Source organism: Styela clava, chromosome 7 (genome assembly GCF_964204865.1).
Source record: "Styela clava chromosome 7, kaStyClav1.hap1.2, whole genome shotgun sequence".
In the NCBI taxonomy this organism is placed as follows: domain Eukaryota; kingdom Metazoa; phylum Chordata; class Ascidiacea; order Stolidobranchia; family Styelidae; genus Styela; species Styela clava.
This window is the reverse complement of record NC_135256.1, coordinates 5,917,425-5,940,274: the sequence shown is the minus strand read 5'-3', so window position 1 is coordinate 5,940,274 and position 22,850 is coordinate 5,917,425. Positions and strand designations below refer to the sequence as shown.

Below are 22,850 nucleotides of genomic sequence, written 5' to 3'. Positions count from 1 at the left end.
ACCACGGTAGCACCTTGTTTTGTTGCAGGATTGTGGGATTTCACCAAAATTATTTATTGCAGATTGATTTTTCGTTCTAGACAACCACAGCAAATGGGTTACGTGCCACGAAGCTAACAACTAACTTTATATCTTTGATGTTCCAAAAGTTGTGTGTTAATGTAGTATATATACGTAGTGGAATACACAAAAGCGTTGTTATAAGTAATTTGACACAAAAGAAACTCGTTTTAAAAATGTTGAATTCCATAATATTGAATGATGTACGTCATTAGCATGGCGCAACTTAGCCAATTTGGGCTGTTGAATAGGTATTGCAGTAAATAACAGTTTAATGAATAAAAGTTAGAATAGGTTTTACTTATTTATCCCGGGGGAGAGGAAAGTCCATAAGACGGCTTAATCATATGGCAAACGGGAATGAAGCCTGCGAACCCACCCAGTGTATTTCTAACGCTCAGCACGATGCGTCACACTGACGGGTCTGGAGTTGTTAGCTTCTTCTCAAATTGCAACGGAACTCCCAGCAACGTAAACTTTCACGTTAATACCTAATATTAGTGAATTTTTTCTTAGTGAACGTAGCCCAAGGGCATTTTTCAGTCACAAAATGGCGTTTAATATCTTGAAAACTTGATTTTTTTTTGCATCATATATTACAGCTTCCTCCATATTATGTTTAAATCGCCTTAGTTAGTCTGGATTTAAATTGAAGCAACTGGCCTTGATGCGTTTTTTATCGGAATCCAAAGATTTCTCAGTAAAACTTTACCTTTGAGAACTGGCGCTTGCTAAAACTTCACGTGCATGAGTTAGTAGGACAAGTTAATCATAAGGAAGAAACCAAGAAGAGGTGTGCCAGGGCACCAATCAACGGGATTGCGGATATATTAAAATGGCTTCCACTGCGCTTCAACTTGTGGGTTTTGTACTTGGAGTATTATCATGGATAGGTATGATTGTGACGTGCGCATCGCCGGAGTGGAGACAAACTAGTCACGGAAAAACCCTCATAGATGACACTATAAGGTAAGTGTTACCCAAAAAAAAAACAAGTATGACCTATGATACTTCTAGAAGCAATCGAGACACAGAAAGCGTGTGTCACCATTAAAGCTGTGCGTTTTCGAATACCTGATGATAATATTTATATCTTTTTCGAATCGAATCTCTAATACTTGAGATTTGTTGAAAAATATGTAATTGTATGAAACTTTTTTATTGTAATTGGTCATGTCAACACATGATGTACCGAAAACATAGAATACATCACTCAGGCAGATTGCTGATCGTTCACAAAATAAAAAACACGTACTACCAAAAATAGTCATATGTCAGAATTGCGTTGAAAAAATATGGCTTCAATAAACAAAAATTGGAAAATTCACTTCGACCATTGAAGGAAAGAGAAAAACAAGATGACGGCAATTTGAAATTTTGCTTTGAACCGATTCGAATAACTTACTATTCGATTTGATTCGAAATGCCCAGCCCTAGTCACCATATTTTAAACAATTTATTTCCAAGTTAAAGTTTATTAATTGTCGAAGTTTGAAGTTTTACAATGCATCTAGTAATCTTCTTTCCAGGTACGACGGGTTATGGGCGCAATGTCGAGCCTTCAGTACAGGACAAACACACTGTTCCGTTTACAGCAAGTTCTTCATAGGTTTGCCTGGTGAGTGTTTATTTTTACTTATATATTTAACTTTAAGAGCAGTGGTTCGCAAACGATGGAGCGTAGACAATTCCGACCTTTTATTTGGATATTTACATTTTTTAATTTTGGATATTTACGTTCAATTCACGTATTCACAACGTGTTTTTGAAAAACAAAACATACTTTCGCTCTACTATCTGTTATGTGTGTAGCTTATTATTATTTGTTCTTTGTAATTGTAAAAAAAATTTTAAGACTTTATGGTCACGCTACATTTTATTTGGCAACGAGCATGCATATCCTGGAATAACTGAACGTATTATTCACTTAATTCATCTGATCTATGTAGAGGAAAACAAACAAATATTTTCAATCAATCCTAAAGATTATGCACATTGAATTTTTCAATTTCAATTTCATGCCAGATTTCAAATCGAATAAATTATTTTGTTTTGAACTTTTGATATAGAAGTTCAAAGCAATGTCAGAAGCACTCGCTCGTGGGTAATTCTTTTAGTGAAGCGCCCGTACAGTCAATATCGATAGACTGGCGTATATATACATATTTGGGTTGGATATTATTAGGTAAAAGCACCTAAACCATTCTTTAGCCAGTCAACTTACAGAAAATTAAAAATTGGAATTTTAAGTAGAAAGATGAACAGTTAGGATCCCTAGTAAATTAGAATAAATGCCGTCAGTAACCTGCATCCCAAACAGAACCCAGTCATAATCGAATTGGGTATTTCCTTAGTGTGTGTACCAGGTTAGGTTTAGGCCATAATTTTATTCCGATTTTACTTATTTTAGTTCTATTACGAGTTTGGGGACTGTCACTCAGTGAATATACCCCTGCTCATAGGTTTCAGTCTCTTTACACAACTTGATGTAAAGTAGGCGAACAAAGTTATTCCATATATACACTTCTGGGGCACCTTAAATTTGTGGCTTAAATAAGACATAAGACACATCGCAAATAAGAATAAATGTCAGTAAACTGCTTCCCAAACATAAAATATTTCCAATGTTGCATTATATTTCAACGAATATTAAACTTACCAAATGGAGTAGGCTCGCCATTATAGATGGCCGAACAATTAAACGAGCAATTTTGTGCATTCATTTGAAAAAAACTGGGTGCTCCAGAAGTATGCGCACCAAGATGTCACACAACCTGAATCCCAACCAGTACACACATACTAGGTTCAGGTTGTGCGCCATCTCGGTGCGCATACTTCTGGAGGTCAAAAAATTGTTTATATTACCGTCGTTCACGACAAATGAATGAAGGGTGTTCGCGACGCTCATCCCTGGCTCATGTATTCCATAGCTCGATTTCTATTGATGACGGTGCGACATAGTACGGTACTGTTTGTAATATATATTTCAACAATACTCAACTCAGACAAGTGGAATTATCGATTGTTTGTAGACGCTGAATTTATGGTATGAAGTACAAACCACACACTATGTTTAGTTTTAGTTGCATTATCATATTCTAAAGCTATTCCATAACATTATGACGCGCAAAGCTTCAGTAAATTTTTCATGATGATATTATTACAATACTAATAGATATATAAATTTGAGTGTGGCCCTCTCAGCAACATACTGCCTTACCTAAATAATCGTTGAAACGACAGTCAGTGCGATTTAAACTAGACATGGGCAAAGTACGGCCCGTTTGATGCTGCCACAACCAAACTGAAATCAAATTTTGATGTTTTAGCTAAAAATAGCTCAAGAAATTTGTTGAAATTACGGTTAAAGTTACGGTTTTTTTTTTTTGCACGAGGCATATTGTTTTCTATCTTTGCTTTGTAAAACTATAAATATTGTTCATAAAATGTAACTTTTAACGTCACACTTACATGGCTCGCCAGACTAGGTAGGCCTCGGTTAAAAACCTTGCCCCCTAAACCATTGGTTCTAAACCTTTGGTTCTCAACCGCCGGTCCGCGTCAACCTTACTGCCGGTCCGCCAAATATATTCCAATATTTCATCACAATTGCAAAATATAAGGTATTGACGGGCTGCTCATTTATTTTGTGAGTTTCAACTCCTGTTGATGGATCAAACTTGGTTAGAAGTTCGCCCACTTCAAGCCCTGAATGGATGCAAATTTCTTATTAAATTGAATTGTCTGCTTTTGAATTGCATACTTTTGTCGTAATTATACATTCATTTAATTACGATTTGTGTTTTTGACTTTTTGGTTTGCTTTTAAAGGTCCCTCGGCAAATTAGTTTTAAAATTTTATCGGTCCGCAAACTAAAAATGATGGAGCACCACTGGTCTAAACTATAGCTATTGTACGCTGTGTTCAAGGTTGTGCTATGGTACGTCATAACATAAGAGACAAATTTTCTTACTTCTTGTATAATTTATAATGATGTTATTCCCGGAATAGAAATTGGCAAGATTTGATTGCTTTACCTCAATATAAACTCAGAATGAACGAATGCAAATCCCCCGAGATTAAGAAAACTGCGATGTGAACTTATTATGCCAAATATCTCGCTTTATCGCCGAATTTTCCCAGAAATACGATTCAAATCTTGCTCACAGAATAAGAGACCTTGGGCCCGCATTCTAGATACACACAGTAAAAAAAAAAAACATTACCTTATACAAGATGAATAAATTAACTTAGTTTTGTCAAGAAATTTTTTTTTTTCATCATAGTACGTATAACGATTGCTCATCTGATGAATTACTTAAAGCAAATAAGTCAAATCATTCTGCCATAATCGCTTTGCGATACCCAGTTTTGTTTTTTCACGTCACACCTCACCCTGACATTTTTATTTTACAATCTATGTATGATGAAAAGTATACCACATCTACCGATAGACCAACGCACCAGAGCAGGTTTTTTCAACCAATTTGGTGGAAAGCAACCCCAAATGAAACATTATAGATGTCCGAGTTAATTGTTTTATTATTTTACGTTTTATCATGAATCTATTTATACAAGTCGCGGAACCCCATACCTTATGTTATTCCCGTGGTATGTGTACCAGGTTAGGGTAAGGCCATCATTTTATTCCGATTTTCCTTATTTTAGTTTCATTACGAATTCGGAGACTGTTTGTGTTAGCCAAGTGAATATACCCCCTGCCCATAGGTTCCAGTCTCTTTACACAACTTGATGTAAAATTGGCGAACATAATTAGTTACCTTCATTATTGGTACACACACGTCTGGAGCTTCGATTGTACTGCTGTAACCCTGGCGGAAATTTAAAATACAACAACAAATTGTTTTATTTACTTGACCCGTTCAATAATAATTTCAGACAAACGGATATATTTAGGCTTAAAGGCTTTTCTCTATAAATGTCCACACGACGATAATCGATAGTATTAAATAATGAGAATTTAGATTTGTTATTTACCAATAAACATAAACTTGAATGCAATGAGCAATTTGTTTCTGTGGTCGCTGTGGTGGTGCCATGGGCAGGGGCGGACTAAGCCCCTTTGGTGCCCTAAGCACTGGAGACTTTGGTGCCCCCATATGTGTCTTTAAAATACATATAATTTAGTGTATTATCCATCAAAAATACTCACAACCAACAGTAAAAAAAACAACTTCTACGAACATTTTTAGGTTTTCTTACAATGTTCTGACTGTGAAATTTTGCTCATATTCCCAAAACTAATCTTATTCTTACATAACACATCTTATACAATAAATAATGAACAACACAAAATTTTGAAAAGATGAAACTGAAATAAAACAATACCAACAGTAAGGATGCAAACGATGTTTTTCGGTACATTTACTTGAATTTGATTCTGATAAATTTTCTCATATTATCAAAACAAGTCTCCCTCCATACTAGATACTACACCACTGACATTACAAAGGCACCACTAACATTTGGAACGACAGAAGTCTTTCACTTACTTTTGAAGAGTTTTTTCCTATTTTTTTTAGCTGCAAAGTCTTTGATTAGATCCTCAAAACTAAGCTTATGTAACACATCTGCCTCTATACTCAACAGAGATAAAGCATCTAGTCTGTCTTGTTTCATAGTTGTTCTGTAGGGGTTTTTAATATACTTCAGCTGAGAAAATGAACGTTCTGCTGAACAATTTGTGATCATTAATGTTAAAAATATACGAAAGCTAATGTCTACATTTGGAAAGGCGCACTCAATGTTATCTTCTACAAGAATTTTATAAAGTTCAGCATGACTGAATCTTGATTTTCCTTTTCCTGTGTCATTGAATTTATGGAGCACATATAAATGAAACTGCTGAAGCTCAGCTGAGAAATTAATGTTGAAATCTTCTGGGTAAGCATCAATAAGCTTTTGACAACCCTGCGAATACCTTTCCTTGTCAGCAGATGAAGAGACATTTGGTTGCAGTGGTACATCACTAAGAAAAGAGAATATCTCTGCAATTTCTTTGTATATTTCCCCTCTTTTTTTCATCTCAATTACAAGTTTGTCAACAATTGCGTAGAATGTGGTGATACGAAATTTATCTCTAGCATTCAAATATAAATCTGGCGCATCTCCATCATTGGGTACACTATTTCTGATACGTTTGCGAGTCGTAGCTGCCTTGTAATCCACATCTGGTAGCATTTCTATTGCAGCTGCTTCATAGCGTTCAAATTCATCTCGTAAAATGCACAGCTGGCCTCGTAATGATGCATACAGATGCGCGCATGTTTGTAAGTCTACATTCTCACTTTGCAGAACTTGACTTACTCTGTGAAAATTCTGTAAAATTTCATTCCAAAACAATAACATGAAAACGAATTCCAGCTCTTGCATTTTATCTGCAATATTATTTGCCTCCCTTCTAGCATCTCCCTTTTGTGACTGGTCGCTCCCTATGTATTCTAATGCTTCTATAATTTTGAGATGGGATTTTACAATTGCCGCTGTTGCCATAGAATGTGCCTCCCATCTAGTATCGGAGAGGGATTTCAGCACAATTTCATTCCCAATACAACTTTTAAGAATTTTCCACCGGCTGGTGGAGGCTGAAAAAAAGGTATACAGTAATTGTACTGTAGAAAAGAAATTAACTGCCTCTTGACAACAGTCAATGGAACTTCGGCCTACCAGATTTAGTGAATGAGCTGCACAGGGCACATATATAGCGAATTTGTTTATTTTTAAAATATTTTGCTGCATTCCTCTATAACGACCAGACATATTAGCAGCATTGTCATAAGACTGGCCTCTACATTTTGAAAAGTCTAGTCCACAAATTTCACTCAAGTACTGCAACACCTGAATTGCCATATCCTCTCCGGTATGACTTTTCAATTCCAGAAAGGTTAAAAAACGTTCAATGGGCTGCCCATCTTTTAAGTATCTAAGTACAACACTTAGTTGATCAAAATGTGACAGATCTGGTGTCGAATCAACTGACAAACTAAAGTAACTAGAAGATTTTACTTCTTCAACAATAACTGTTAGGACCTTTTGTCTCATTATTTGAACGAGCTCCTCGCAGGTGGTTTTGGATAAGTAAGAAGGATTTCCCGTTCCAGCATTTCCGTATTTCGAAATATGTCTTGCTAAAAATGGATCAAACTGGCTAATGAGTTCAAGTAGTCCCATAAAATTCCCATTTTGCAGTGATCCAAACCTTTCATCTTTTCCTCGAAGAGCCAAGCCACGTTCAGCTAATGTACAAATAACAGCTATGACACGCCTCAAGACATGTTCCCAGTAATGACATTCTTCTTGAAGTTGTTTTTCCAGCTGTTGACCCAAACCCGCGCCTTGCCTGCGAGTTAGGTATGCTAGCATGGAGTCTCGGTGGGTAGTGTTTTTCTCATGATTATCAATTATAATAGTGTTTCGCCAATCACTGAACCCTTCTCTTGTAATAAAATTAGAGAAATTGTTTGGAGCAAACAGTTTACAAACAAAACAATAAACTGATCCCGTTGATGGTGAATACATTAACCACTCTCTCTTGTATTTTTCACCATTGGCTTTCGTCCCAACAAAAATCTTCTGCGAACAGTACCTTACTGGTTTGCCATTACCAAAATGACGGTTAGAATTGTCAAAAGGTCCATTATGATGTTGACAGTCACTGGGTCCACGAGCAATCCAATAAGCCACATCATCAGCAGAGAAATCAATCCACAGCCCCGAATCCTTTGCTAAATTGTGATTTATTTCATCTTTTGCAGATACATTATTTTCAGCCTCATCATCTTGGTCTCCCACATTAACATCTTTTGCGGGTATTTCGATACCAGTGCTGTTTATTACTGTGCTAGGCGAACCTGCCTGTGAGACCACGTCACAATTGGATTCTGAAGTAAGCAAGGCGGAATTTATTGCACCTGTATCTACTTCTGATGACAGAGCTTGGCTTTGACATGGTACCAGGGTATCATGTTTTGATACTTGTGTAAAAAAAGATGTCAGCTTTGCAGTCTTAGCATCTAAATCTAAAGTTTTTTCTTGTTTCTTCTTTGCTAGTTTTCTCTTTTGTGCACCACTTAACTGAACACGCCTCATTTCGTTTTTTAGGTTTTAAAAAAAATAGCATTGAAACTGGTGTTCCATCTGTAACAAAAGACCAATACTATATGTACACCAAAGACAAAATGTTAGACATTTGAGGTGTTGGGCACGGCGAACAGTAAAAGAACTAAAATTGTTCATCTGTTTATAGTGCAGAAGTAGTCTAGCTGCCTAGGTTTGCATCAACTGGCTTAGCAGAATATGATTTCCATATATTCTGGGAATTGTCACGATGAAGACTCATGCGTCAAGTCTTAAGTTAACGTGAATCGAAATACCAGATGAATCGAGTAAAAACTGCAGTTTAAAATTTTACCGGTACTTATTAGTCTAGTCTACCTTACCAGAAAACTCCCCAACTTCGCTGACCTCTAGATCGCTGAAATGCGATCGCGGAACCGCCACATAGTGCGCCATTTTTAATTTTGATGATGTCGCCACACCAAAATTTCGACAAGTAAGTTTCAGTGTTCATCACTAATGTACTTTCCCCGAGCATCAACCTCCTTGTTGACTTCGAGTAATTGGCCAATCAGCAAGATGCAAAATGTGATGTAACAACGCATCCTTTTCGCATCCGCTCAGACACTTTTCTCACTCAGACAGACTTTCAGGCATGGTTGTAAACATTACCTCGTTTTCGCGTTTTTTTTAACTCTATTCGTTAGTTTTCAGTTGTGTTTCGGAAATTTGAGTATAAATCAGATAATTAAATGATCACCATGTCTTTTTAGAGGTTTTAATTCAATTGCAGTAATGAAAAATTGGTGTAAAAATAGCTGTGTTAGACTAGGCTAAAATTCCTTACCGGTACTTATAAAAAGGTGATTATTGTACGCGATGAAACAAACATAATGATGGTTTCAACAAATACCCCATTTTACAGGGGCCAACTCGCGAAACCAATCCTAAAATAAGCCCCGAAAATTTTGCAATGGTAAAGTAAAGGAAGAATTTTTCGGGGGTCAAAGGTCGGGGAAAGGTCCATTGATGTACACGATTTCTTAAAGATAGTTCGCAAACCTCCAAACATTGATCGAGAAGCTTAATATGATGCTTGAGGAAAAGAAAATACGAACAAGTCTGAGTTGTCTGACCAACTCGTAATATTTTATTAAACAACGATGAACTATTGAAAATTCTGGTATAAAAATTTCTGTGGTGCCCCCCTTTGCTTGGTGCCCTAAGCACGTGCTTATATTGTTTACTGGTTAATCCGCCCCTGGCCATGGGAATACATGAATCGATAACACGATGAAACATTGCTCAAGAGCGTTGACCCTTGTGTATTGTAGATTTTGTATATCCCAGAACTTCTGGATTTTAAGAGTACGAAATAGGGATTTCTTGAAACAAGAGAGCGATGCTCAAATATATGGAATCAAAAGCCAAAACGAAACCGTACTCTCTACCTTACCTTATACAGTACCTGTGCTCGGAATATTTCAAAATGGTAACGGGAATCAAATTATTAAGTAAAACTCCGCGTTGACTTCAAACATAGATCAAAACACACAATTTTTTTTTTATAAAATCCATTTCTCCCGGAAATTCCGGACGGAGCTAATTGACCTCTAAGAGATGAGCAATGAAGTCAATGGACATTATAGGCTTAGGGCAGGTGACGGAAGTCTCAAACAAATTCCCATTTCCCTATTTTATTTCTGTAGTAGGTTGCAATCCAACCGACGACCTTAGTATGCCATGCAATCGTCCAGGTTTTAAAAAATCCATATATCGAGCTTAAATGAGAAAAGGATAAATGAAAGAACAAAGTTTCATCTCTTGGATGGCTTACAAAAAAGTACTCTTCAAGTTACAAGTCCCGTTTTTGTTTTATTTCTGAAACACGGAGGATTAATGTAATTTTTTTTGTTTAAAACCAAAACAAGGAATTTATGAACAAGGCAATATTTGGATGAAGTATGATGGTTCCCGTACATTTGAACCCACGACAATTGCACCTGCATACTATTGCACCTCTGGAAATTTTTTTGTTTTGCGGATATTTGAACCTTTACTAACCCTAACCCATGGGTTTTAGCACCCGCATATAGATTGAACCCGTAGATATACATATGGGTTCAAATGTACCCGGGTTCAATTGTACGGTCACTAAGTATGAAATGTGCGCATGGGCTGAATCTGTTTGCATAAGGTACATGACACGTAACAAGTACGCGCCAAAATTCGCACGCTCGTAGTCATGGTAAAATGTATATGCTCGCGCTAACCTGTTATTTCGGCATACTCTTTATAACGAATTGTTAATACAACAGTCACGAATAACGCAAATAAGATGTTTTGCCCTATTAGAAGTCCCTTTACAATTTTAATTTTGATATGAAGTCAGTTCTCAATATATCTTAACCAGTTTGTTGTTTTTTTAATCAGTAATTGTTTAAGTGTTTTCACTTCACTTAATATATCTGAGGGCCAAAAAATATAGGGTAAAAAATATATCGAGAAATTCCCTTTTGCAATTTAAAAATTTTATGGACACCCTAGACATCGTTATTTACTTAGACGTTAGCAATACATTTGAAACTCTTTTTTAATATGCGGCGACGGAATTTAAATATACTCAAGCTCAAATGTGCTTTCCCCAAATAGTAGTCAAGCAAGCAATCGCTAAGTATAACGTATACATATCTGGCTACCGTTGGTTGTTCATTCATGTAATGGTAGTAACATCTTTGGAATGAAAAGCTATACTTTGGAAAGAAATATGATTTTGTATAAAGCTATATTGGTATTTCATTGATCATATTTCACAATTAAGGGCAAGCTAATGAATTCAAAAGTATTTAACAAATTGAATAACTGCTTGAATTGCCCATGTCAAAAGCAGAATGTCTTGATCAAATATGTATATTCACTGAGCCCTCATTCGAAAATGAGCCTTTGTTTATGCCAGTCTACATCTTAGCCATTTCCCAAGTTGCATTCGCGGATAAAAGCGCTTGAGCGAAACGTGATATTTATACCTCACAGTGGAAACAATCAAGAGAAATAGCTTTGAATCTTATGCTTCAAGTTTTAAATATGCTTGCAAATTATAGCAATATGTGATATTGGGAAGTTTTTGTCAAAAATCCTAAAAATTGCATTCAGACCAATGACGTTGAAAACGAGTCAATACATAGGGTGACCATGAAGACCTAAAATTATTTAAAATTGCAAAGGGAACTTATCGATACCATATATTGTTTTGGCTCTCAAAGATGTATTAGATGAAGTAAAATACTTGAGCAATTACTGATTTAAAACAAACAAACCTGGTTAAGATATATTGAGAACTGACTTCATAACAAAATTGAAATTGGTAAGGGATTTTATGGACACCCTGTACTATGCATTCATGAGTATGATTGACTACGCGGACTAAAGAACAAGAAATATAGTCTAATCCACAAATTCAGTCATAAAAAAAAAAAAAATCTCCAAAATCTAATTTCAACCAACTAAATCCGAATTTGCATTCTAGGATCTAATTTTCATGTTGATTCCTGTATTGCACCTTCCTCTAATCAGCCTACGATTTTGAATATCCTAAAATAATTGATGAGAAATAATTCCCAGGACGCTGTTTCTTCTGTCGCACCGACATTATTACTTTCGCTCGTAGGGAATACTTTTAAGAGAAAGGGTTAAAATTACCAGTCATTTCTTGTTATTAAATTATCAACTATTGTGAGGAAAAATATTAGTATGGTATCTCACAATACGTAACAGGTAACATACAATGATAAACTACCAATACAGAATGCGGATCCATTGCGACTGACATTTCTCATTTTAATCAATTAATCATATCACCTTCGTAATTAGAGCAATACAATTGGTTGAAATAACGACTTGGAACGTTTCAATTGGGACCCTTTCGACCTTCGACGCGGGGTTTTCCCTCTGTATCTTAGTAGATATCTGCAGACGAATATGGATACTTTTATTCCATATACTCCTTATCAAAAATTATATTTAGTAGTTTTGCTCAAATCAATTTTTCATTGACAATTGTTAGCGAGTTGATCTTGGCTTGCAAATATTCAGTTACTTTTGAAATTAGAAGAAGTTCATAGGATTTTTGAATAAAACAAGGATTTGCCAATTGCCATACTGAATGATCTGGGAAACTTATTAAAAATTTGGCCAAACATTTTGTACATTGATGTATGACTTTTTGGTATTCACTGCCATTTACCATAACATACGAAAAAAATGGAAATCCTGTCGAAAATTCTACTATTTCAGATGATGATTGGTGATATCATGTAATATATAGGGTTATGTAAACGCTGGAAAAACTATAATTCGGTTTTGCAAACTAAACACTAAATATTTGTATTTACTCAAATTCCAAAAATGCAAAATTGAGAATTCATTGTTGCTGACCAAATCTTCAATTAAGAAATTAGCGAAGATCTTGTAATTTCCAACAGTCTTTTCTTATTTCACAGGAGTTCTCCAAGTATGCCGAGCTCTGATGATTACCTCAATAACATTGGGATTTATAGCTGTTGTCGTAACGATACTGGGAATAAAATGCACTAGTATCGGGAATACAAACCCAAGGGCTAAAGCCAGAGCTGCAATGATCGGTGGACTGCTGTTCTTGGTATCAGGTATGCAGTATTCCTTAGTTATTCTAGCATAGTACACATAGAAAATAATTTTAGCAAATTCAAAACTTTGCGTTTCATTTACAAAATCGACAAGTAGTTTAGCTTCTACACCAGTAGCGATTGGGCCGCGCCAAGGTCCCACAGTCCGGCCTAATATGAAACTATTTTGCATGAAATGTAACGACTAATTCCTTTAGTTGTAGTGGTGTAATTGTGCATGTCTTGTTTAATATTGTTCATTAGTTATTATTTTAGTTATATGTCGAAATTGAAAGCAAGTATTACCATGAAAATTTCATGCCGGTGCGCGAATTTGCAAAGAGTAATAAAGATTATCTGAGTAAACTGACTGCAATTGGCATCAAAGTCTTTTAACAATCTACACAAGTCCGTGCATAACCCTCACTTAGGGTTTCGCGAGACTAACCTTTCCTCGCACTATGCCTTTGTGCAAGTGGATCCGTATTTATACTGCAAGGATGCCGTAGCAAGAATAATAGAATAGAATGGTCAAATAGAATTGTCCGTACATATATTATGTAAACAGGCATTGCGCCAGTATTTCAGGGTCTATAATTTCACCAGGCCACCCTAAGGCGCTTTCCCAACGGATAACATTTTAGGCGCTTTTATTCATTTCACCGGCATGTTTTCTGCGTATATTGAAGGTTAAAAAACGATTTGCGAACGTGGATTTCTTGCGGTTTTTAACGTGTAATATCTTGTCCGCCATATGTCATTTAGTGACATGATCCATAAAGCAAATTGACAAGCAAGTCATGCGTGCAACAACCCCTAGTGCAACGTATGATAAAATTACATTGGTATATGAGCTAGAAAACCGTCGAATATTATGCAATCCCACTTTACTTGCATAGATTTGCTATTTCGCTAACTGCTTTGGAGCCCTAAAACCCTTTAATTGCTAAATGAATGAGATAGAGACTCTGATCTTTGACTTCCGATCGTAACTTCACATACACGTTATATGGAATCCAATTTTATGTATTAAACTGCTAACTGGTATTTGATTGGTAAATTAATGATATGGAGGGTTTCGATTCTCAACTTTGACTTATAATCTTGATGTTACATATCTGTGCAAAGTCTCCATTAAAATCAATAATTCATTTTAGTAATCTTTATAAAAACAATTGAACAATATGAAAAATGATGGTATACATTTTACGAAGTTATGTTTAAGGAAAACACGTTCGACAAATGAGTTTTCTATTTTTGTAAACGGCATGTTCAGTGATCTTTTCAATTGAAATACCTTCTGGAATACTGTCTTGCGACATCGTCCTTTTGATGAATGTACAGCGATATTTACTGCTACTGCTTAGACGGAGGGCTTTAATTTCTAATCGTAACGTTAGATACATGTGCAACATATGCATCAACTTATTATTTATTCTAAATGAATAATTTTATTGCGGCGATTTAACAATATGAAAAAGAACTTGTGGTAAAAATTCAATTAAGGGATACGAAACGAAGTTTGACAAACTGAGAAATTTTTTATTTGTTAATGTCTTTTTGCGTGCGAGATATCTGCTACATACACTTGAGAATCGTGCTCGCATACTCCTGCGATTTTGAAAAAGTACTCCCATAGTATGTGTACCAGGTTAGGGTTAGGCCATAATTTTATTTCGATTTTCTTTTTTTTAGATCTATTACGAGTTCGGACATTGTTTGGGTTAGCAAAGTGAATATCCCCCCTGTCCATAGGCTTCAGTCCCTTTACACAACTTGTAAAAAGTACGAACAAAATTAGTTACCTCCATATTGGTACACATACTTTGAAAATATAATTGTTATCATATTTGGGTAAACTATTTGCAAGCTGCGAGTATTGGGTATCGTCATATAGCCCAATAATCAAACGATTTTATGATTTGTGACAATTTTCACTCAAACTGCAAAAAAATTCGATTTTTCAGATTCTAAGAAAACGGCTATTTTTAGTAACATTGATTTTTAAATTACAATTTAATTTTTTTGGACATTTCAGCTAACTTGTGCCAAGATGTCGCGAATAATGGAGGAAGCACTAACTCGTTAGATTCACTTAAAGTTTTATTCAAGTTAACATATCAGTGACTAAATCGTTAGGAAATATCAATCTTAATCGCCAACTTCATAAACGATAAATTTATTCTGAAAACGAGAAAGGGGAGATATTTCATGAAGGTTGCCTAAAACAAGATAACACAATCAATAGCAAATATTTTCCTTGCAGGGCTTCAAACAAGCAGATAAAGTATAACCATTATTGGATCTACCGGAATCGTACAGGTTCGGTGTCATTTACCCAATTTAGTCTCATCGTTGTTGAGGTGCGCTGGTGAGCTGGCGTTAAACTAAAAAGTATTTTTAATCGCGACACCAAAATGTTCAAGTGTAATAGTTCAACCCCTAACTAACCATTGTGCCCCGCTCTTGAAGGAAATTGAGATTGAATTTGCATCATCTGGTCATCTGCATATCATTAATGAAAAATTATCGGTTTAAATGGAAGCTGTGAATATCTAAAAAGAACTGGTATTCCGCATACCTAATGTTTGGGGCTTGTTAAAAACTTTCCAGGCGAGGGGTTCACCAACTCGGAAAGAGTAGACATTGGTTTTTCGAACAGTTTAAATGCGCTAAAATTATACTTATAGGTATCGTCGTTATGAAGTGCTGTCGTTATAATATCTGCCATTCCTGACTTATTAAGTCAAGACCGTAAATTACTTCAAAATCTTAGTAAAAGTTTTAATTGTTTTTAATATTCAGGAATATGAAGTAGGGCAAGATTACGTTGAACTAATCTAATGAATTATGCATTATAATACAAAACAACTCATATCAGATATTGATCTGATGCTATTGAAAAATTGAGAAATTCACTAATATTTAACGGTACACCTGCGGTCTATTTTGCAGTAATAAAAATGTTCCGCACGTCTCTTGCGAGCACAATTAAGTAAAATTTTCACATACAATAAACTCCTATTGTGATAGTTCAGCTTCGACAATATAACGAGCTAATTTATGCACATGTCGAAGTTAGAAAAGTTTTATGAAATAATTTAGTTGATAAAAAATTCTAAAGTTATTGCTGTTCGAAATAAAAATAATTTTTCTTAAAAATGTGATTGCAAAATATAAACTGTTTCGTTAATGAGCTCCACCAAATGTATTCTGCATTACATCATTACTAATGCGGAACTTCCGGAAGGCAAGGGTCACAAACACACGGGCAATCTAATAATAACTAGTAAGTAAAAATTGGACGGCAACTCAAATAACTGAGGTATTAACGCGAATATAAAATAGTAAAAACAAGTAGTTTTATTATCATACGCATTAATAGTAGGATTGCTGATTTTATCTTTCAAAATTAATCCTGTGGATATGCTCGGTTAACCGCCAATCCCATGGGCATAGATAGGCACGTTCGTTTCCATGTCCATGTCAAGTGAAGTGCGGCGAATAGAGACCGGAAAATAGGAGTTAAAAATCCCCAAAATAATTATTTGATGATAAATCTAATCCCGCGATGTCCAGGATATCAAGCTCCTAGAAGGCTTTTTAACCTCAACCTGTTATTATTGTTCTTCAATTGAATGTAATTAAAAAAAAGATTGATATTCTAAAATTTGAAGGTAAATTCGTTTCAGCCCTCCAATCAGATTACGAAAATGAGCACTCCGTAGTATGTGTACCAGGTTCGGGTTAGGCCATAATTTTATTTCGATTTTCCTTATTTTAGTTCTATTACAAATTTGGGGATTGTCTGTGTTAGCCAAGTGAATATACCCCCTGCCCATAGGTTTCAGTCCCTTTACACAACTTGATGTAAAGTAGGCGAACAAAATTAGTTAGCTCCATATTGGTACACACACTACTGGAGCGCCCGAAAATGAATACCTCAGTTTTAAGAACGGATTCTCTTTTGCATGGAACTCACAACAACAGGTTGAGAAATCATTCCCAACTAAGACAATAATACAAGAACGGGTTCGCTCAATATTGCGACATTCCAAGAACGGGTTCGTGCGAACATTCATAATCCCACATCGGCTTATACCCAGAATATATGAAAACGTTAAGCAATCTTTGTCAATATTATGTTCCTATTGTAATTATTTATCTTCTTTGATCTTTGACCCCGGAAATTTATTGACCATTAACTTGACTGAGACTTATTACATGTGTAACTTGACCATTGAGAGCCATCGCTTTTTTTATTCGATTTCGAAGAAACTAAATTTTAGAGAAATTCTAGTATTTTCCATTACGTTTTTTTTCTCTCGAAAATTCAGTTTCCATGAACTGATTCTTACAAGTTCATTGGCCTTCAACTAAGATCATTTAGATGTGTAACTCAGCCAATGACAGACGTTTCATCCAATTTTATCAAAACTTTACACAATACTATAATTACTTTATTCCCCTTTTTCTCTCAAAAGTTCCTTGTTTCCGTGGTTCAATTTTGACCGCAGAACACGTGGATTATTCCGGGCGAATGGCTTGTCATTTTCATAAGTCAATTAGGGTGATATATGACAGTGAATTTCCGCTTAGACTGTCAAGTTAGTACCCTCATCGCTCAAGAATTCATGTTGGTTTTTTAATCCTATGACCGCGAGTAACAAGCCACAAGCTGATGATAACGCAAATTTTGTTCTTAAACCGTTACAATTTTGGCGCTCCAGAAGTGTGTGTACCAATATGGAGGTAACTAATTTTGTTCGCCCACTTCACATTACAAGTTGTGTGAGTGGACTGAAACCTATGGACAGGGGGTCACTAGGCTAACATAGACAGTCCCCGAACTCGTAATAGAACTATAATAAGGAAAATTGGAATGAAAATATGGACTAACCATAACCTGGTAGACGAGAGTACCTATCAAATTATCAACATTACTGTTAGATAAGGAGATGGATGAGTGAATGGACTTCTCTTACTTTAGTGGTTTTCAACCAAGTTTACATTCTAATCTGAGAGTTTTTATTATTATATTTATATTGTTCAAATATAATCAAATCCACAGATATAATAGAATCATATAATAAGTGTGCGTTCACTATGGTGCTTCTGTTCTGCGTCAAATTATCGTTCCACATTTTTTGATTGACATATTTTATGATTACATATATAATCAATATACATCTGATCAATTGAACGAGCGAGCCTCTGGAACATACATGGGCAAAGTACGGCTCGCGGGTCAAATCCGGCTCGCAAGATAATTTAATCTGGCCCGCCTGATGCTGGGACAACCGAACTGAAACCAAATTTTAGCCCCTGATCCAAGGACCGTGCTCACACCTGCTCTAGAATGTTTCATTGGGGTTACGAACTTACGACCCACGAAAAAGGCTCAAAACCACTGCTACTACGTACTGGGCCGCCATTGAGACTGCCGGTTTAATTTGTACCGCTGCAGGTTACGGAATTAAAATAAAAAATACATGTAACAACTTTTTGTACAAATGTGAAAATCATATCTGTAATAAATTCGGTACTCCTGTAGTATGCGTACCAAATGGCGGACACCGGAACGTAGTATGTTTACCAGGTTAGGGTTAGGCCATAATTCTATGTACAAATACCACGGGTGTGACTTGGCCCCGAACTCGTAATTAAAATAAAATAAGGAAAATTGAAATAAAATCATGGCCTAACCTGGCACACATACGACGGCCCGGTGTACGCTATCTTGTTGCACATACTTCTGGAGTGCCATATATTCATTGTAATATTAACAATACGTAAATCGACAGATAATTCATCGCTATTTTTCCCTATTCTCTTCGGTGCAGGAAACATAATTGTTGTCGTTTTGATCCACGCTCATCGATGGGCCGCGGATGAAAATTACACTCTGATGAGAGCATTCTACATCGCTTTGGCAAGTTCCGTTACAAGCAACATTGCTTGCGCGAGCTTACTATTTGGATCTTGTAGAAACGGCGCAGAATCAGCGGACACATACAATACACAAAATCCTGTCCGACCATATGTTGTGGCAAATAGATATCCGGAGACCGTAAGTGACCGGATACAAGAAATCGGATATGCCAACCACAACCTTGATATGTCGGGCTCGAGTAACCCAGTTTTTATTGGCCATTCTGTATAACGTTTTTTCTCAACTTCCTATTTGATTTAGCTCATACGCATTCTACAACGTAACATGCGTATTTTGAAGTCGAGTGTGAAGAAAGATTTCCATATATCTTCAAAGTAAAATTCTCGTCGACACTAGAGTGGTAGAGAATAGATACTTTCATATTATAACAATATGAAATTTATGACAATAAATAAAACCTTAGATTAGCAGATATAATATGAAAATTTTAAACATATTATATTGTAGTTTACACATCAAATGCCCCACGAAAGATTGAAACATACTCTTGCAGAAGCGCTCTGACTCTTTGTTTGTCGTTAAAATTGTTGACGGGGAGATTTTTTATAAACAAGTGGATGGGCGCGTTCCCGGCGTAATGCGCTGTCCATGAAAATGCTTCAAATAGTAGAATTATATAGAATAGTAAAAATTTTTGCAGAAAACTAACATCTTAGATTAGAATATATTTGGTATAAGGACTCATAATATAAGTATTATTCAAAGTTTTTACATTTTTTTTTAAATTTGGAATGTTTTTCAAAACAGTAACCTTCAAAACAGCTGAATGCTAAAAAATAAATCGCAGAACGAATATATTAGGTTACGAATTTTAATGTGGATTAAATCCCCAGGCTAAGTGCATTAAGTACAATTTCTCCCAATCTATTTACAAGGTCTCCAAACAGGAATAGCTGCCTCTCTATTTGCCGGATGTATTTCAACAAGGTGCTTTGACCACATGCAAATTTCCGGGATTTTTCAAACAAACTTTGACCTCGGCTTGGCAATATATATTGGCTGGATTACAATGACGTCATCACTTTCAGCAGCTACGTTGCTTATAGTGTACGATGACTACTGGCAGGGCCCTTCCAGGACAATAGATTTAGTCCACATACGAAAAACAGACCGATATAACGCAAAAATGTACGATTTGGAAGCTAACGGTACTATGGGGGTGTACAAGCGAAACACAAGTGTAAAATTACAATCGACGTCTCCGGGTTCGGTTCGTAGCGACCAGAGTACGATAAGTTATCCTTCGACGCGCACATCAAACTTTACAATGCGAACTAAACTTTTAAACATTCCTCCTTTTGGGGATAACTGGAAAACGCTGGTATACAACACAGCAACTGACTCAAACACTCTCACAAATTCGGACGATCAGCAATCGACGAAAACTAGCTGGAAAGATAGCATAAGCACAGCAAGAAAAGTAAAACCTTTAGCAACAACACATTTATAGTCACAGCACTTTGCGTGTACTCACTTTCATCTATGCAAATTTTGTTTCCACGTATTTCGCAAATTTGATTTATGGATGAGGTTCTGCGCAAAACAGTTTGTTTTAGAGGCGGACATCTTTTACACTGGGAAAAAAAGTTTTATAAAATAATGTAGCTAGAGCGCTTTGGCCAACTTGGCAAAAATTGCTTATCTTTATCGTTAACTAATCCTTATAAGGCGGAGTACCATGAAACGTTACGTTTACCTGGCTCAAAATTCTTTTTTCCACCAAAGGCGAATGTCTGTAGATGTGTACCAGGGTCTGCCAATGCTTTACCCCGATTAGTTTACAATGAACACTAACCAGTGACAATAACATTGAGTATATTATACACAACGTCATATCTATAACAATTCGAAAAAGTATATGTCTACATGCGTCTCACTGTGCTTGGTGCGCACTTCTTTTTCTTTTCGGTCACATCTGTGACAGAAGCAAGCAGGTCTTGGTCCACTCAACTTATGTGCGATACTAATTTAATTCTATGTTAAACAAAAATCATCATCTTGTCAATTTTAGTTTTAAATCATAAGTGTTTTCGTCGCTCGGTCCTATCCGGTAATTGCAGTATAAATTGGGGTCATATTACTATGTATGTTTTATTGGTATATATAGTTTCAATTGATGCTACTTTTTATATTTGAAGTTAAGGGTTGATCGAGGGTCGTAGGTTATTTCATTAGTGAAAATCTTGCATTTATTATAAATTAATTTGGTGTGTACTTGGTCATGCATGCTAATTTGCTTGAAGCATCCTGGGTTTTGCTAATTTGCATGATTATAAAGAAGTGTTTTTCAAACCGTGCTCATGTGAACTTCAATGTGGTTGTTAATTTTATTTGCTATATTGGAATATACCTCTTTAGGAGATTTGAAAGATTACCCGTTAATTTCAGTTCTACCCCTCACTCTACATTGCTATTAAAAATTAATTACAAACTTATTTTTAAATTTCTTATTATTTTCTCATCAAATCAAACATTTCGCGGTTTGGTCCTTTCCAAATGTTCGTCCCGTAATTAGAAAGTTTGAAAAGCACTGTCTTAGTGCATGGCTAAATATGTAATTCTATTTTAATGTGTGATATGTTTCGAGTGTGGCGATACCTATAGTGAAAAATATGCGACAAATCAGAATTGTAAAATGGATTTTAATATGCCGAATTGTTATGTGTTTGATTAAAGTCATTTTGACTGCATTTAAACCTGTAATATTCAGACAAGCAGATCGGCCCTCAAGGAGTCTATATCCCAGCCGACCATTGTATTGCGAATCATGACGTCCCGCAGTCCAGATACTGGGATACCCAACCAATTTATTGTTTCATATGCATGAGTTTGGATGATGATAAAAACAAAAACATCCAACCGGTAAACAAGCCCGAAGAGTCCAGATTTTGATATTCAGTAGCGCAACTTGAAAATCACTAGCTATATAGAGTGGTACGACCACAAACATGTTTTGGTACTCCCGAAGTATGCGAACCAATATAGCGGACACCGGAACGTAGTATGTGTACCAGGTTAATCTTTATAGATTTAGGTACAGATACTACGAGAGTCACTTAGCTAGTCCCCGAACTCGTAATAGAACTAATAACTGGAATAAGATTATGGCCTAACCCTAACCTGGTACACACACTACGTTCCGCTGTCCGCCATCTTGGTTCGCCTACTACAGGAGTACCCACGTTTTTCCTATTCCGATGGGCCAGCCAACAAGCAATTATAATATGTATATGTTTCATGACAATATTTTATTCTAGCATCCATTGCTTGGTTTCAATGATTTTTCGGGTGTTTTAGGTTCAGGTAGTCACCATGAAAATACAATCGATTTTTTGATCCCGTTTCTGATGTTTAATTGTAATATTTTCTTCGAGTTGTATTATTAATCAGTATGTTGTATTGTTTAAATATTGTATTTGTGTTATTGATTTTAGTGAATATTTTTATGATTATTAATTACTATTATTGATTATGTTTTATTGCAAAATCGAATGCAATTTTACTTATTATTCCAATTATAGAGCCGATACATCTTTGATTATTTTAAACTCATTTTGATCGTTCTAAAAAGCCGCAGAATTTTTATTTTTCATGTAGTTTGCCATCTCGATCTCAAATGAATACTTTGGTAAAACTGTTATAAAAGTCCATTCCTTCGCTGGGTCGTTACCCATGGAGTGAAGAATATTGACTCAAAATTATGAAGTACTTCTCTTCGCCAGTATACAGGTGTTCATAAAGTCCCGTTACACTCAAAATTTTGTTCTCAAGACATCTTAAGATTTGTTTTAAACAAACGTTCATTTAGTTTTTTAACACACCGGTTCAGTGTGGTTGGTTTAATATCGGTTCGATTTAATATTGCAACTCGACCTAGAAATTAATGTAGCCAATTGCCCATATGCATATTTTTGAATAACTCTATGTGCTGTTTGATTTTCTTCTAAACGCCATCATTAATAGTCAAGGTTTCGGTCAGAGTTCTGGGCTAGAAGCCACTCAGACGTTTTGCGTATTAGCAGAATTTGCCAAACACGGGCGGGACACATCGTTTTCTTAATCCAAATTAACCGAATCCTATAAAATCGAATGCAATTGTCTGTTACGTCATTCTTCTA

At 35.8% G+C, this 22,850-nt stretch overlaps 1 protein-coding gene across 2 annotated transcripts in view; it reads left to right on the top strand.

Moving 5' to 3' along the window:
• The first annotated feature begins 666 nt into the window (after window positions 1-666).
• The window catches only part of LOC120327612 (claudin-7-like), a 28,752-nt gene continuing 6,568 nt past the window's right edge, over window positions 667-22,850 (top strand). Inside the window, exons 1-4 of one of the 2 annotated variants that reach the window (XM_039393944.2) lie at window positions 667-1,029; window positions 1,590-1,678; window positions 12,636-12,800; window positions 19,608-21,475. In XM_039393944.2, coding sequence (XP_039249878.2) covers window positions 896-1,029; window positions 1,590-1,678; window positions 12,636-12,800; window positions 19,608-20,182 — 963 coding nt within the window. In that variant the 5' untranslated portion in view covers window positions 667-895 and the 3' untranslated portion in view covers window positions 20,183-21,475. Of the gene's footprint in view, window positions 1,030-1,589; window positions 1,679-12,635; window positions 12,801-19,607; window positions 21,476-22,850 lie in introns of those variants that run through there. The other variant, XM_039393943.2, reaches the window with a different exon arrangement.